Below are 17,278 nucleotides of genomic sequence, written 5' to 3'. Positions count from 1 at the left end.
AAGTAGGTGGTCAGAATCCTATTATATATGTATAGAAATTTCATGTGATAAGGGAGATATCAGAAGAAAATGGAAAAAGGAAAGGATCTCTCAATAAATGGTGTTGGAATTATTAACATTTTTTAAAAAGAGAAGATGTGATTGATTTGATATGCCTCATACCAGAATAAATTTCAGATGGATTAAAGTCAAATATCTTTTTTAAAGATAAAAATCACAATAATAATGGAGACTAAGACTGAATTTTTTTTTAAATGTTTACAGCAGCTTTATTCATAATCACCAAAAACTGGAAGCAACCAAGATGTCCTTCATACATCCATACAATGGGATATTATTCAACAATAAAAAATGATCAAGTCACAAAAAGACATGGAGGAACCTTAAATGTATATTGCTAAGTGAAAGAAGCCAGCCTGAAAAGTCTACATACTGTATAATTCCAAGTACATGACATTTTGGCAAAGGCAAAACCAGAGAGACATTAAAAAAATCAGTGGTGTCAAGGGTTCTGGAGCAAGAGGGAGAGATGAATAAGTAAAGCATAAGGGATTTTTAGGGTGGTGCAACTATTCTGTATGAAACTGTAATGGTAAACACAAGGCATTATGCATTTGTCAAAACCCATACAATTGTATAACACAAAGAATGAACCTTAATGTAAACTATGAACTATAGTTAATAATAGTATCAACTTTGGTTCATTACTTGTAACAAATGTATCACACTGATGCAATAGGTTAATAGCAGGGGAAATTGGGGAGGGGTGAGGGTATACGAAACTCTCTGTAATATCTGCTCAATTATTCTATAAATCTAACACTATACTTTTAAGACTAATTATTTAAAAAACAAACTAAAAGCAAGGGACCAAAAGAAACAACTTTTTTGGTTCTAATTACAAAGGTAATATATATGCCTTATATCATATCAGAGTGATTTCAAACAAATTAATATATGGAAAGTATAAAGTTTTTATTATATTATACTTTGCTACTCTTCTTGATCTTAAAACAGGCTTAGGTACAGAGCAACAGATTCAGTTTGTAGACAGCAAAACATATTTCACTGAAAATCATCCACTAATACACTTTGCTTTGTCCACTGGAGATATTAGATTCCTTCTTAGAAATGCCATGTCAACTATCATTTTAAAGTTTCTAAAATGTATGTTTTCCAATGTTTTGGTCTTATTGGTCTTACTTAATGGATCTCTGATGCTCCGGGATGTGAACAAATTATCTTATGTTCCCCACCCCCACAAGCAAGGAACAATACTTTCACCTCTAGTCTTCATAAGATGATTTTTGTTTGAAGTTTATGTGCAAGATTTAGCTCCATAAATGCGGATGGAAATGCAGCTCTGACAAGTAACATCAACATCAGGACTAAAAGTCCCAGGACTACAAACCACTGGAGGGTATTATGATTAGTGATATCTTCACAGTCAGCAGAATTATTGCATGCACCTTTCCACCCTGGTGCAGAAGGATTAACTTGAAAGGCTATAAATAGCTCATGCATGAGGCCATGTTTGGGAATTTTAACAAAATGGCATTTATATGATGGTTCTATGACATGGCATGACAAATCAGAGATTAAATTATCCAAGATTTTCTTCAGCACTCTAAAAAGCAGGTCATTGTATCTTCCTTCACAAGACTTTGTGGTAAAACGTACAGCCATCTGATAGGAATAATCAGGTTCCCGATAGGCAAAGATCATAAAGTCATATCTCTGCTTTACTATCGTTTCTTCTTGAGTTTCCGCTCTGACAGTCTTATAAGAAAGAGTACCTGTGTAAGTAAAGTCCAGACAAAGCCTCCAGAAAATCTTCCATCATCAGCTTTCCTGTTTTAGTTATATTTATTTGATTATTTCCTGTTAATGGCTTTTCATTAGGCCCAATCCATAAGTAGGTGGGGTCCACTGTTTCTTTTTTAGCACGTTTAAAATCCATACAGGCAAGGATTGGGCTATTGTGATGTAATTTTACATATATTTTCACTGGGTGTCCGGGCTTGCCATAAACGAGGCCTTTCCCGGTACGTTCAGAAGAACGTTGCCACCCACCTCCAGTGAGGTACCAGAGCACCGCGGAGAGTAGGACCCACGCTCGCATCACGGCTCAGGGACTAGCGTCGCGGGAGGCGTCGAGGGACGGGCTCCTTCCTACCTCAGCCCAGGCCCAGCCCCTCCCCATCTCTCCCCCACAGAGCGGAGCAAACCGCCAGGGTCAGCTCCCCCACTGGCCAGTCGCTCCCAAGACTGAATATTTTCCAGAGCAGTGCTATAGAACCAATAGCCAAAACTCACAAAATTATTGATATATTCCACTATAAAAATTAGATAATTTTGTGGGTAAGCCATAATATAAACAAAAGAGGCAAACTGGAAAGATGTGGTTTAGGAAAAATGGTTAATATCTTTATTTGGAAAAATCAATTCACACATGTATTTCGCACAACTTGATAAGGACATTAAGCTCTCACAAGATAAATGGGCGAAGGACACCACAGATGACTTTCAGACAATGAACCATATAAAAAAACAATCCACTCTTGTTTGTATTAAAAGAAATGTAAACCAGAACAAGTTACCCAGCAATTAGAAATGAAAATACCCCTTGCTGGTAAGGTGAGGTGAAATCAGAGGGACGGTATAAACTGGTGTGGTTATGGCCCTCTGGGAGCAATTTGCCATCATCTACCAAAAGCCATAAAAATGTGCCTGTTTTTTACCTAATACTCAAACTGAACGTCTCCAATCCCAAGAAATAATTCAAAATAATGGGCAAGACGATTTACTGATTATTTATCATTACAATATGTTGAAAAACTGGACACCACATAAATGTTTAACAAAGCTAGGAATATGCACTGTGTTATATTCACCTGACAGAGTAGTCTGGTCAATTATTATTTTTAATAATTCCAAAGACTATGCAGCAATAGGAAAAAACATTTGAATGTTTCAAATAAAGAGATGTAACATATATGCACTATGATTAACTATAAATAGTCATACTAAGATGGAAAGGACTACATCAAGATAACTGTTATGATGAAGTAATGATATTTTTGGTAATTTCCCCCCTACTACTTTTATTTGCTGTTTTATTGCTTTTATAATATAAAGTGAAAAATAATCCACATTTTGCATGAGTTGATGAAGATAGGTATAAAGAGATGGTCACATGGGGAAGAAGCCCGTGAATCTGAAAGTTAAGACAGAGTGCAGTTACAACTTAATCACTCCATTTTCTTCTCCTTTGTGGAAAACAATCTTCTTCTGTGCAAGGCTTCTATGGCTCATGTTCTTCCATGTGTATAGCTCTGCTGTGTGCTGTCATGGAAACATGGTATTTTAGAATGGACACGGTCTCTGAGATCACTGTATTCCAAACTCCCAGCTAATTCAAGAACCAGAAGTACAGTCTCCATTGCAAGTGACCATAGTGGAGGCTTCTGATCGACTGAACAGTCATCCCATGAATGGGGAGCTCACTACTTCACAAAGTAGCCTGCTCAGGCCCTGCCTTCTAAATCATGCCTGAGGCTGTTATACTTGACCATGCCTCTAAACCTCACAAAAAGCGGGGCGTCCTGGTCAATCATTTCCTTCCAACTGGGATTCTAAGCCACAAATCATGAACTACGGGACTAGAGTGAAACCACATCATTCTTCCTAACGTGGTATCAAGCTCAAAATAAGACATTAGGGGTGCCTGGGTGGCTCAGTTGGTTAAGCATCTGACTTCGGCTCAGGTCATGATCTCAGGGCCCTGGGATCGAGCCCCGAGTTGGGCTCCCTGCTCAGCTGGGAGTCTGCTTGCCCCTCTGCCCCTCCCCCCACTCATGTTCTCTCTCTCTCTCTCTCTCATAAATAAAATCTTTAGAAAAAAATAAGACATTATCCCCACTCATGAAAAATATATTCTAGAAATGGGAATATAGAAACCCATGGCCATTCTACCGAATAGAAAAAAATCATGGGCAAAGATGAATTCCCAAAGAAGAGAGTGAGATAGTGGCCTACACTTCTCTTTAAGGACTAAAGACTTTAGATCTGTAAAGATTCTCATTTAGAAAATTTTTTCATTTCTTGGGGCGCCTGGGTGGTCAGTCGTTAAGCATCTGCCTTTGGCTCAGGTCATGATCCCAGGGTCCTGGGATCGAGCCCCACATTGGGCTCCCTGCGCTGCGGGAAGCCTGCTTCTCCCTCTCCCACTCCCCCTGCTTGTGTTCCCTCTCTTGCTGTGTTTCTCTCCTTCAAATAAATAAATAAATAAAAATCTCTTAAAAAAATGCTTTCATTTCTTCTGGAATACAAGAGTGTGGGGGTCACCTTTTCAGTGCTCGTCTTTCTTAATATATTAGAGCTTCTGGTTGTCTCTAACCCAAGCAGAAGTTGAAGCTAACTGGGGGAGGAGGGCTGACAGCTCCACAGGGGCAGTGGGACTCTCTGTAGATTTTCAGGACATACTGTTCCTTCTCTTCACCAAGAATCATCCCATCTCTGGTGTGTTCCCTGTATTACATTAGAAGGGTCTAAGAGTTACCTGTTTAATGGTGGGGTGGAAAACCACATTATAAAAGGATAATGGTGCTTCAACCTCACCCCAAGTTTTAAATGACAGTGAATGGAATGTTATGGATATGGATAGTTTTAAAATGGTAGATTGCAAAGTGTTATTTGGCAGGTGGGACACAATGTTTGTTCTCCACCCCCACCTCAAATTCTTATGTTGAAGCCCTAGTCCCAATGTGACCACATTTGGAAGTGAGGCTTGGGGGAGGTAATTAGGTCATGATGCAGGGGTCCTGGTGGTGGGATTATGGGATTAACGACACCAGAGAGGGCACTGAGCTAGTGCTCTCTTTCTCTACCACGTGAGGACATAGTGCGAAGGCAGGAGAGAGTCCTTGCCAGAATCTGAACGCTGCCGGATCTTGATCTTGGACTTTCCAGCCTCCAGAATTGTGAGAAAAGAAATTTCTGTTAAGCCAACCAGTCTGTGGTGTTTTGTTATGGTGCCCGAGCTGACAGACACAAAGCAATAAGGAATATTAGGGGAAGAGGGCAGTGTCTCAAGACCATGGCTCTGACAGCCTGCCTCTGAGGGGCACGAGGCAGCACAGCTGGGGTGGGAGGGAGGGGTGTGAGAGGCTAGAGCCTGGCTGACCCATCCTTCCTTCGACAGCAGGGAGCACAGGAGAGCCAAGAACCCGGGAGAATGCAGAACCTAGAACCGAAAACTAAAATTAGCGGGGCCAGGGGGTCAGCAGACAGAAGTAAGAAGGGCAAGGTCTAACTCTCCTCTCAGCCATGGGTTAAAAAAAAGTATACAAAATTCTGGGGCAAGTTGTTTTGGGATTCTTCCAAGAATATAAAGTTGGTATTCCTTGAAGCATAGTCTGAGATATTTCAAGCAAGACCAAGATATTTCCTAGTCCATGGGTTACAATGCTATGAGTGTCTTTAATACACATGGTTCCCTGCCATCATGGGGGGAGGGTTGGAGTGAGGGAGGTAGGATTTAAGAGGACCCAACTCTGTTAGTCCTGTGGTAAAACTAACATAGGCCCGCTTGCTGGGCCCCACGTGCCCGCGGGATCAGCAAGCATGGGCTCTCCGTACAACAGCAGGAAAGATCAGAGGAAGGCCCTCGAGCTCAGAGGGCAAAGAAGTGCAGGCCCACAGAGAGGTCCTTGCTCTGAACTCCCGGTCTCACTTTCCATTCCAACAGCTGTGTCGTCTCTGCTCGGGTCCTCTTTTCAGTGGGGTCCCTCCTTGAATCAAAGGGAAGGAGACGGAGCCTTTGAGAGGACCAAGAGCAGAAGCAAGGCTGGACCCAACCAGCTACTCTCCCCAGAGCTGGAAGGTACTGCTCGTCTCCCCCTCCGCCAGCAATCCTCTAAGACTCTCCACTGTTGGTCACATGTGCAGAGGCCGCTGGGACCAAGCTTTGCTGAGGGGGATCAACACCTCCTCATGACCGAAAGCAATAACATCTCTTGAAAAGGGCTGTCAGACATCCTACCAGATTATGACCAACGCATTATGAACCTATTATTCACAGTTGCCTTAGATCCAGCACGTAACATCATAGGAGCTGTGCCCCAGGCGAGGGGTTCACTCACAGCTCCCACTGGGAGTCACAGCCGGGCTCTACGTAATTGTGAATTTCAATACGCTAACAGTACCAAGCCGGCCAAGATCAACTGAATGGATTTGGTTTAGTATTTGGGGCCAAGTAATACACAGCTGATTAGCCCAGCCCACAGATGCACTGAAATCATCTGGTTATTCCTTGCCTCTCCATGGACTCCTTCCTCAGGCAGGCATCAACTGAGAGATGACCTTGGCCAGGCCTTGCACGGAGATGTGAAAATTGCTTGCAGTTCCCAGCAAGGAGCTGCACCCTGCAAAACAGCCTTCGGATTGTTGACTCACCAAACTGGACAGCTAGTGTTAAGACAGCTGTGATGCACACAGAACACAGGACGGCTTTGCTGCCTCCTAGGTGGCGAGACAAAAGAATGTGAGGAGAGGGGCAAAGGGGAAGGCTGAAGAATGCCCACTATTTGCAGACCCTGTGGGAACAGTTGCCAAATGGAAATCACTGAAGACGTTTGTGAGGGTAACCGGTAGAGAGTCTACGGGAGATCTGAACTGGAGAGGGAAATGGTAAAGTTTTATTTAGAACTCCCCAGTGCGGAGCTGAGTATGATGCACAGTCCCACTGACTTTTCAAAGAGAGAGAGCAGGACGTCTTGATATACTTCCTATGATCAGTCATCTTATACCATATAATTGCAGTTCAAAACTTTGGATGGAAAACATCAGGGAAGAATGTTAGTGAATGAAGAAATGGCAAAGGATTATTTCCTCGGCAAATACTTACTGAGCGCCTGTTATGTGCTGGGCACTGTGCTGGGGGGGCTGGGTACTGAGTGGACAGGAAGACTGAGCATGCGCGGGAGAGCCGGACCCGGAAGGCTGCCTCACTGGGCCCATGTTAGGTAAGTGTAGGGCGGCCCTGAGTACACGACCAGAGGCACCATTCAATATGTATTTCTCTCTTGTGAAAGGAGACAATGTCTTCTCTGGGAAGTCGGCCCCGTTGGTGTTCGGGGCCCCTCCTCCGAGCGGCACCAGTGACCTGCACACCCCTCCCTCCTTCCGCACAGTCTGTTACCCTGCTGGCTTCCTCTGAGGCTGCTGTTACTCTGAAGTCTGAGACGGCCATAACTTCTTTTTCATCTCCTTTTCGCTGGCGCCTGGCGTAAAGGGTGCACAATAAACGTCCGCCAGGGAGCGAGGCAGCTGGATGGTTTTCATGTATTTCTGAGCCCTGCTCACGAGGATAAAACATGGGCAGGGCGCTCTGTGCGTGGAATACCAAAACAGATATGCCAGAAACACCCTTCCAGGCCAGGGTGATGGGGGCAGTCCCTGTGGCTGTCGGTGGGGCTCCGGTGGGACGGACAGAGCCAGGGCCTGGGCTCTAGCTGCAGACAGCAGATCTGCTCCAGCTTTCTGCGAGAGTATCAATTTCCCCGGGCTCCTCAAGCCCACTGTTCTCACTTGTTAGCAGCAAATGTGAGAAATGAAAAGCATCTCAATGGGACTTACAGGAAAACGTCTGGGATTCTCAGATATACCTTGAATGAAATGTGACTTCTTTAATAAGGCGAATCGGTCCCCCCCACCCTGGCCTGTTTTGAAGAAATGTCTATAACAAAGACACATTTTCAGAGACTATTAGATAGCTGATGATGGATTAAATTTACTCTATTTTGAAGACATTAAGAAACCAAGCAGAGAAAATATTTTCACATTCTGTATGTCAACTGAAACATTTAAAAAAGCAAAATGTTCTCTTTCAAATTTGTTTTACTTTTTGAAGGTTTCACCCTGCACTCCCACCTAAGGGGGGTGTGTGTGTGTGTGTGCACGTGTGTGTGTGTGTGCGCGCGTGCACGTGCCTGCATGGGGGAGCAGGCCCGTGAGGGAGGCCTGGAGCTGGACGGCTTCTCTGTCCCGCTAGCTCACATTCCCAAACCAGTGAGGTCCTACTGCCATCTCGTGGACCCTGACATGTTCCCAGGCAGCACGGTGTGCTCAGATCCTGGAAAGGAAGTCCCGCAACATCCCAGGGCCCACACAAAGATGTCTACCTGTAAATGAGATTAGAATAAGAAATAATCTTGCTTTTTTATTCAAAAAGATCATGTGCTTCACACCAATCTGGTTTCAGAAAGACCTCAGGTCTTAAGACTAAGGCTACCATCACATTTATTTTCCCATATTTAACAGTTTCACTTTGAAAAAGCCCCAACAGAAAAAATTACCTTCGAAACCCACTGGGACATTCTCACATAAACTAGGATATTTCACAAGCAATAGAGTTCTGTCTTCAGTATTCAATCTTTTCAATTTCATCCATGTCTTCAGGGTTGAGTTGCTTAATACTGCTGTCTAGAAGGAGAGAGAATGGAATCAGTCTGAGCCCAGGGCCTAAATGGAATTTCATTCCACTCACTCTGAATTTCTGAAGACAGTGACACTTTTGCAAATATGTGTTCCTGTGACCCCTTGCATGGAAAGCCTTGAGAGAGGAACGTTCTCGAGATCAGTTTAGGAAGAGATGGTATCAAAGTAACCAATTAATACTGACTAAAATAGCATCAAATGCACCAAACAATAGAACATGTATGTCTAGATACTTGGGCAGGAAAAAGGCCAGAGTGCAAGGGAGGGGAGACTGGGAAGGGGCCTGGTCGTGCTAGGAGGAATAAAGTGGGCCTGTGGGGGGGGGGTGAGTGTACGAGGGGGGGTGGGGTGCAGGACGGCAACAGGGAGGGGGGCTCCTCCACTGAGGTCACTTCCCAAGATTAGGTCATACGGCGTTTACCATAGCAAGAGTGGATCGTAACGTTCTTTCTTCCCCATCCCTCCTTGCTTCTCCTAACACAGGGGTGCTTAATCAACTTCCCCGAAGGGGCCGTGGACGTGCTACAGTCTGTAGACTTTTCAAAATTGTATTCCAGACTGCACACGTGTCTCTGTGCATTTCCCCAGGACAGAGTCCACTGCTTCCCACAAAGTTAAGTACCAATTTCCCAAAAGGTGAAGATATATTTGGGGTCATTTGGGTGTTCCTCTTCCCCTGTTCCCCAGCCATATCCACGGGCTTTGGGGTATGGGGTAATTTGAGAGGTGGACACCGCAGTTTAGGTCACTCTTCCAGTTTCCATCAGAGGGCAAGCTGCCAGTCCAAGAGCCCCAGCAGGTAATCGGAGCATGCCTTGTTGGATGGGGGGCTGGAGGAAGGACAGCAGATCTCAGAATTCAGGACCATCCTAGTTGTTAGGGCGGGGCCAGAGGAAAGGAAAAATGTAAATAAGAGAGGAAGCTGGGGACAGAATATAATCTTAAAGGACTTTATTACTTTGTTTAGGATGGTGCTTTATAGGACATGAAAAGCTGCCCCAGGTCCCACAATGGGCAATAACATCAACCTGAACTCATACTCATTCCACTGGATTTTTCCATTGTTCTTTAGCTACCATATACGGATGATTTAATCAACCATAGGGGCTCTGTAGGGACTCTGGCACTGTGAATTAAAAGCCCCCCATTCCCTGGCTCCTGTCCCGGAGCTACCCTAAGCCTCTGGGTGTAAGGTCTGTGACACACGTCATCACTGTCAACATCAGCAGGGTCCACGGTTCCCACTGTGACAGGTGCTACTTACTAAAGTGATCCTGGATCTTCATAAGCAGGGGCAGCTTATCCACTTCAATCATGTTGAAGGCGAGGCCCTTTTTCCCAAAGCGTCCTGTCCGCCCTATGCGGTGAAGGTAGGTCTCATAGTCTGGCTCCTCAGCTTGGTTTACAGGGAGATCAAAGTTCACAACAATTGTGACCTGCTTCACATCGATCCCTACAAGAGGAGAGATGCTGTAGGGTCCTGCAACTGTTTCCTTAGGACATAGCTATTCGCAAACCACATCTGCCACGGGAATTCTCATGTAACAGCCACAATTTTCAAATAAAACTTGGTTTTACATCATGGAAGTGGATACTTTGGTCAGGCAGTTTGCTTGCACAGTATGTCTAGGATGCTAGATTTAAGAGTGTCAGTAGAAGCTCGTTCCACAGAAGTCTAAATATGTACAGAGATTGTGTGTGTGTTGTGGACAGGGGCTCTCACCAAGCCCACAGAGACAAGGCCTCCTCTCCCCTCCTGCTGTGCTAAGTCCCCAGCAGGCCCCCTATCTAGAGTCCCCTACCCTTCAGGGGACCCCACTCCACTCCATGCCCTGGTCATTGTCCCACCCAGGTCTTTTTTATCCCCTGCCTCATTGTTACAACAACTTCCAGCCGGGTTCCCCCTCTTCTCTCCTCCTCTGATCTCTCCGACCACAGTCACCATGGCAACGTCCAGAACACTTGTGTTCAGGACCCGAATGCCCCAACTGCACAGGATGAAGAACAAACAGTTCCAGATTTCCACACCACCTGAAGTCTCATCTCTTCCTCTCCTGACTCAAATCCAACACTACAGTCACACGGTCTTGCCATTTCCCAAGCAAACTGTCAATTCTTACCAAACTGGATTCTCTACCCTTCCTTCAAAACTTTCACATTTAATGTTCGCTAGGAAGACTTCTGTGATCCCCCAGTACCTCCAGCCCCCAGCACTAGAAAGCTGTCTGGGTCACAATCCTTGTCCTCCTTGGAGCTCTTGGTGCCCTCTTTCCGCCTAGGTCTAGCGTCATGCCATCCAATATGGCTATCTAACTTTAATCCAAATTAAAAATTCATTTCCTCAGTCACACTAGCCATGTTTCAAGTACCCAGCAGCCATATATGGCCAGTGGCTACCAACTGAACAGCACAGAGTAGAATATTTCCATTAATGTGGAAAGTTCTATTGGGTAGCACTGGTCTAGATAGTAAGCGTCTAGGCACTGAGCTCCCGAGGGGCTGGGACCTCATCCTTTTTCAGGCTGCTCTTCCACAGTGCTGAGCTCTACACGCACGGCAGGTCCTCATTTCTATCTGCTGAACTAAGAATGAATTAGGAAACAAGGTTCGAGTATGGGGTCTAGGCAAGGGCATAGGGAGGCTGAAAACCGTAGGAAGGCCCTTCTCTTAAAAAAAACCAAAGATTTTTTTCCCTCAGTAGTCAATAGTTTTGAAATTAAAAACACCTCAGAGATGATCAACACCATTAGGGAACATGAGTTAAAAACACAATGAGATGCCACATACATCTACTAGAATAACTAAAATTAAAAAGAGTGACAATACCAATTGCTGGCAAGGATGCAGAGCAACTGGAACTCTCCTACATTGCTGGTGGGAATAAAAAATGGTAGTCACTTTGGAAGACAGTTTCTTATGAAGCTAAATATACATTTACTGTATGACCCAGAAATCCTACTCCTAGGTATTTATCCAAGAAAAATGAAAACATGTCTCTGAAAGACGTATACATGAATGTTTATTATAGCTTTATTCAAAATAGCCCCAAACTGTGAATAATCCAAATGTCCATCAACTGGTGAATGGATGAACTAATTGTGGTACATCCATTCAACGGAATACTATCTGGCAATAAAAAGGATTGAACTAATATATGTCACAAGATGGATGAACTCAAAAGCATAATATCGAGTGGAATAAGTCAGACACAAAGGCTAACTACTATATGATTTAATTTATATAGCATCTGGAAGAGACAAAAATACCGAGACAGAAATCTGATCAGTAGTTTCCAGGGGTCAGATGATAAAAGGAAGAGACTGTCTGCAAAGGAGCACAAGAAAGTTCTGGAGGAAGCAGGGACTGTTCTGTACTTCGAGTATGGTGATGGTCACATGACTCTGTATGTTTGTCAAAACTCACTGTAAACTTAAAATCAGTGAGTTTTATCATATGTAAATTATACTTCAATAAACTTGACTTTAAATGTATACATACGCACACACACACACACACACACACCTCGAGCACAGACATTGGTTGTTATAAGAACTTTCTCTTTCCCATCCCGAAACCTCTGAATGATGGAGGCTCGCTGATCCACGGTCAGCTCTCCGCTTAACAAAGACACTTGGTGGCCATCCTGCATCATCTCCACAGTCAACCACTTGGCATTTCGACGAGTCTACATGAAAACACAAACCCAGCATAGCACCCCAAGTCCGAGCAGGCCGGCTGTGTTTGCAACGCTCACATATGCACGGTGAGGAAGTCGGAAAGGGCTGCACAGGAGTTTTGCTTTACCTCTCCCTCAAGCCATAGAGGAACCTTCGAATGGGGCACCTCCTGTGCTTCTCAGGGTCACGTCCTCTCAACCTGTGGGAGCTTTGGCTTCTCGGCCATGAAGTAGAGATAAAATGCTCACTTACCTCACGCGGTAGGATGATGCCAAAATGGGATAACATAGTAAAGACAACCTCAGGCACTGTAAGAGTGCTTCCTGTCTGCCCGGTGTCTTGTTCAGATCTTTATATGCATTACGGTCATTGTTCTCACAACAATTTGATGAAACAGCTACCTGATTTCATTTAAAAAATTAAAAAAAAAAAAAAAACCCAAACCCAAAGCTTAAAAACATGGAGTCACTTGCCCAAGATTTTCATGGCTAGTCCGTGGCAGAAGTGAGCTTTCTCTTATTCGATAAGGTTTTCAGTGCTGTCCCTGTGTCAGGAGGGCGCCATTCTAGTGGGGCTACGAAAGTAACACAGATGAGGTCCTGCGCTCATGGAGTTTACAGTGTTCACGTGGTAGAGAGAAAACAAAACCAACATGTGAACGCGAAACATGTCCGAGAGCAAAAAATAAATACGAAAATAAAAATAGGGTAATATTAATAGTGAGTGACTGAGTGGCTACTTTCCTCACAGTAAGTTAGGAACTAGACAAGAATATTCTTAATCTGATGGAGGGGAACTATAAAAACCCCACATTGAACATCAACCTATATGAGGAAACGTCAGAAGCCATCCTTCTAAAATAAGGATGTCCTCTATTTAACATTATCTGGAAGTCTTACTCCGTCACTTAATCTTTCCATACAGATTCATTTCTGCCCCAAGTTGTTCTGAAGATTAAATACCCTCCTGTACCCAAAGTGCTGAAGGGGATGCCTGGCCCTTACTGGCATCACCGTCCCCTCCACGGTGGGGGGCGGACCCTCTGCGGGCGAGTCCGGGCATGGCGAAGACAGACCGGGGCTCGGTTACCTGGCAGAAGATGATGGCCTGCCCGATGGTGATGCCGCCATAGATGTTGCACAGGGCTTGGTACTTGTCTTTCCTATTCTCACACAGCACGTAATACTGTCGGATGTTGTGCAGGGTCAGCTCCTCCTTTCGTAACTTGATAACGTTAGGGTCTGGAATGATTCGCTCCGCAAACTGCCACACAGACTCCTCGAAGGTCGCTGAGAAGAGAAGCATCTGGCACTCCGAAGGTAAAGCTCTGTAAGGGGCAGGGAAGACGCCGTCAGCCACTGCCGTCCCTGCCGCTCTCCTTGGGGCAGAGTCAAGCACGTCCTGCCCACTGCCACCAGGGTCACCTCTGTGCAAAGGCCCACGTGTCCTGCCCCTCCTTGCCTCCAAGAATTTGGGAACACACACGAGCTGAGTATGGAGCTCAAGAGCAAAGTCTAGATACGTATTTTGGAGGGCCTGGGGCGTTTCATGCCGATTTTCTGCTTAAGCGAGGCAGGATCAGGAGCCCCAAGTGTTGGTCTAGATACCCTTCATGGTATCCGTCTCACACACAGTGAAATGGGAGGAAAGAAACAGGCTAGTCATTCGATGGCAGGTGTTATACTTCTTGGGAGGAAAAGAACAACAGCCACACTAACTTTCTTTGGGATGGGAAGGACCTGGATAGAAACAAAAGGGGAACAAAGGGGAAATGCTACTGCATGCAAAACGTGAGCTGAACCCCGTAACAAACACAGGGCTGATTCGCATAAAGTTTAAAAATGGGCAAAATGAATCTATGAAGCCAGCAATCAGAACAGAGGTTAATCCTGGGGAGGAGCGGGCGGGGATGGGGGTGGGCAGAGGCTGGTGACAGGAAAGGAGCCGTAGGGGACCTCTGGAGTGCTGGTAAAGTTCTAGTTCTCCGTCTGGGCCATCGTCTGAACACAGCCTCTTTGAATTTTCACTCAGCTCCACACTTGTGATTCATGTATTTCTCTGAACATATTTTATACATCAATAAATCTGAGTTTAATCTGATGTCAACAGAGAGAAATCACCGCTTTTGAAAAGACAGCACCTAGAAGATACGGCATTAGTGCTAAAAGAGGGTGGTGGAGATCAGGGGGTCCAGTGACTCCCAGGCACGACGTCAAGCCTGGGGCGTGGGTCATCTGGGGAGCTGTTCTAAGTAATGACTGGACAGACTTCTGGGCAACCTCGGTAGACTGTCTACATGCATACCTCCCCAGCCTCCCACACACCACGAGTACGATTATAAAGAGACAGAAAGATACGAACCCACAACAACACAGAGAACAGAAGAGGAGAAACTGGCAGATGAGATATCTCAATGTATTTCTGGAAGATGGGAAAGCATGGTAAATGAGAAAGCGGATGACGCCCTCATGTGAGCGGTACAGACGGAAATGGTGATGCCGATGGCGGCTGGGCTGCCAAGCAGTGGCTCCCTCAGAACCTGGGAGAGCGCTCGGAGCCACGAGCACCAGGGGCCAGAGAAAGCAGGCGTGCTGTGTGAGAAGATATGAGGAAAACTCTGCCTTAGCTTGCTGCGGTGGGGGGTGGGGGCCGGGAGGAAGCGGGGACCTCTTGGCTGTCTACTGTATCACGGTCCTCCATCTGGAAAAAGATGGCGCCAGGACTGGCATCCCAAGACTTGGCCATTTCATTCCAAAAAGACAATGTACACAGATTACACAAGGAAAGGAAACATGGGCTAGTCTACAGAACAGTCTGGATTTCGAAGACTTAGTATGAGAAAAAGAATGTAAGCTATTTCATTAATAATTTTTATATTGATTAAATTGATTACTTGTTAAAATGCTCTTTTTTGATATGTTGGGTTAAATAAAATATATTATAATATGAATTTCACCTTCTTTAAAATGTGGCTATTAGAAAATTCAAAATTACACATGTGGCTTGCATTATATTTCTATGGGACAATACTATAATCTTTTTTAAGCAAAAGAAGAAAATCAACAACGAAGGGATGAACAACCAACATAAATGCCCTAATTATTACTTAATATTCTCTTGAAGAGAAAGCCCTTTTTGACTACTGGATCTTTCTCAGAATTCTGAATCTTTCATTCTTGGTTATACATAAATATACCAACTTATTGGTAAGGGATAGCAAGAAGGGAGTCTCACTTGATCTTTGGCCAAAATTATTATTTTTTTAAAGATTTTACTTATTTATTTGACACAGAGAGCGAACACAAGCAGGGGGAGCGGCAGGCAGAGGGAGAAGCAGGCTCCCACTGAGCAAGGAGCCTGATGCGGGGCTCGATCCCAGGACCTGAGCTGAAGGCAGACGCTTAACTGATTGAGCCACCCACGTGCCCCTGGCCAAAATTATTTTAAACAGGAAGGCTGGCTGAAAATGTGTATAAGGAACAGCTGTATCCCACCTTCCTTCAGGCAGGTGAGCATGTACAAGTAGGAGACTAGAGGTTTAGTCTGTGCAGAAATCCCAGACTTGGGGATGCCAGCCTCAGCCCAAGGTGAGAGTAAAGCAGAAAGCTAAAAATAGGGAGTGAGGGAAAATATGCATATGAGAGTATGCAGCCCATTCCCTGGCCCTGCTCCCAGGAGGCCAGCAACCAAGTGTATGCCTCCTAGGGAGGAGAGGAGAGATATTCCATAGTTCTAATGACCTGCAAGTAACAATCATCCTAGAGGGGAGCTGCCCAAGGCACAAGTCCCAACCATGCACTCAGAGCTGTCAATAAGCTTCTTGGTTCCTAACCCTAGATTACGAAAGGCTAGCCAGGTATCACCAGATACGAGGGGGGAAGGTCCACCACAAGAGAAAGACGCAGCAAAGAAACAAAAAGAAGAAACTTAGATAATTCAGAACCAACGTTGAGAGCAGAAAAAAATCTTAAATACTATAATTAATATTCTCAGAGAGACAACAGCAGCATATTGCATCCATAACAAGAAAAGGAAGTTACAGAACAGAAACAGAGAAAGGCAAGACAACCCAGACAAGACAGAAAAAGAAGATCAAATGACTGTGTTATTTTAACGACAGATAGAAGGACACATTCAACTGGGTGAAAGAGGTAAACACCAGAAATAGAGCAACTGCACCGCATGAAGGAAGAATTGGGGGCAAGGCATGGTGGGGAAGGAGAGGTGAAAAGCATATATGGAGACGGAACCTCCCAAGTTCAGGATGAGACAGGCAACATTTCTAAATTCAAAGTTGTTTTGCCTTTTGAAAGCACACAGTGCTCAGCTGGAAACTGGATGCTGAACTCGTTTGGCCATACTGCACAGACAGACACGCATTATTGCATTCCTCCCTTGAAATCTCTAGGAAGCTGAGTAAAGTTACATTGCCTGCTTTGGCACTTGCAAGTAAAATGTCCTGTGGGTGAACAAATGGAGACATTTTGACCAGAGATGGTCTTACCACTTTCAGTGGCGAGCTAATTCTGTAAGATCTTACTAATGATCATGCTTTGTACACTATACCAGGTGATATGTCAAATCACAGCAACAAAAAATATATTCCCCCTATCTCTCAGGATTTGAAAAATGGAGTTCAAAATATCTTCTTGACTTCCTTGAAGTTTTAATAAGACACAGAAAATCTAAAACAGAAGATTGCTGATATCACATCCAAATACAAACTAGCTTCTCATCAACTGTCTGCACGTGCAGCAGACAGTGCAAATGTAAATTCTGGCAGCTTCCACTCAGCCTATAAACTTATCAAAGAAAAGGAAAAGATCTTCCAGCTAAATACCCCACATACTTTGAGAATAGCATTTCTAAAAGGCAAATCATTTGCTTAACTGTGATACTGAGCTTTTGTTATCAAAGTTTTTGCTTACTTTTCAGCTTCCTCAAAACTTGCTGAGGCACTTAGTAAGATTTTTACCTGTACGGAAATGGAAGAAGAGTGTCACCTTGAACATCTGCCTATAAGATACATTCACTGTTGAGGCCATGTAAAAGAGTTAAAATGTTGGCCAGTCATAAAATCATATCTTCAAAGTGTGAGAAAA

General features: G+C 44.5%; 1 protein-coding gene and 1 pseudogene across 4 annotated transcripts in view; both read right to left on the bottom strand.

Moving 5' to 3' along the window:
• Nucleotides 1-555: 555 nt before the first annotated feature.
• Nucleotides 556-2,122, bottom strand: LOC116645791 (annotated as a pseudogene).
• Nucleotides 2,123-7,028: 4,906 nt separating this feature from the next.
• DDX25 (DEAD-box helicase 25) overlaps nucleotides 7,029-17,278 on the bottom strand; it is a 36,504-nt gene continuing 26,254 nt past the window's right edge. For 3 of the 4 annotated variants that reach the window (XM_032426304.1, XM_032426302.1, XM_032426305.1), the window contains 4 exons: nucleotides 13,266-13,503; nucleotides 12,022-12,184; nucleotides 9,764-9,952; nucleotides 8,194-8,484 (listed from right to left, as the gene is read on the bottom strand). In XM_032426304.1, the coding sequence (XP_032282195.1) occupies nucleotides 8,423-8,484; nucleotides 9,764-9,952; nucleotides 12,022-12,184; nucleotides 13,266-13,503 (652 nt within the window). In that variant the 3' untranslated portion in view covers nucleotides 8,194-8,422. The other variant, XR_004302032.1, reaches the window with a different exon arrangement.

Source organism: Phoca vitulina, unplaced genomic scaffold (assembly GCF_004348235.1).
Source record: "Phoca vitulina isolate PV1807 unplaced genomic scaffold, GSC_HSeal_1.0 scaffold34, whole genome shotgun sequence".
NCBI classification, from domain to species: domain Eukaryota; kingdom Metazoa; phylum Chordata; class Mammalia; order Carnivora; family Phocidae; genus Phoca; species Phoca vitulina.
This window is presented reverse-complemented; position numbering and strand designations above follow the sequence as displayed.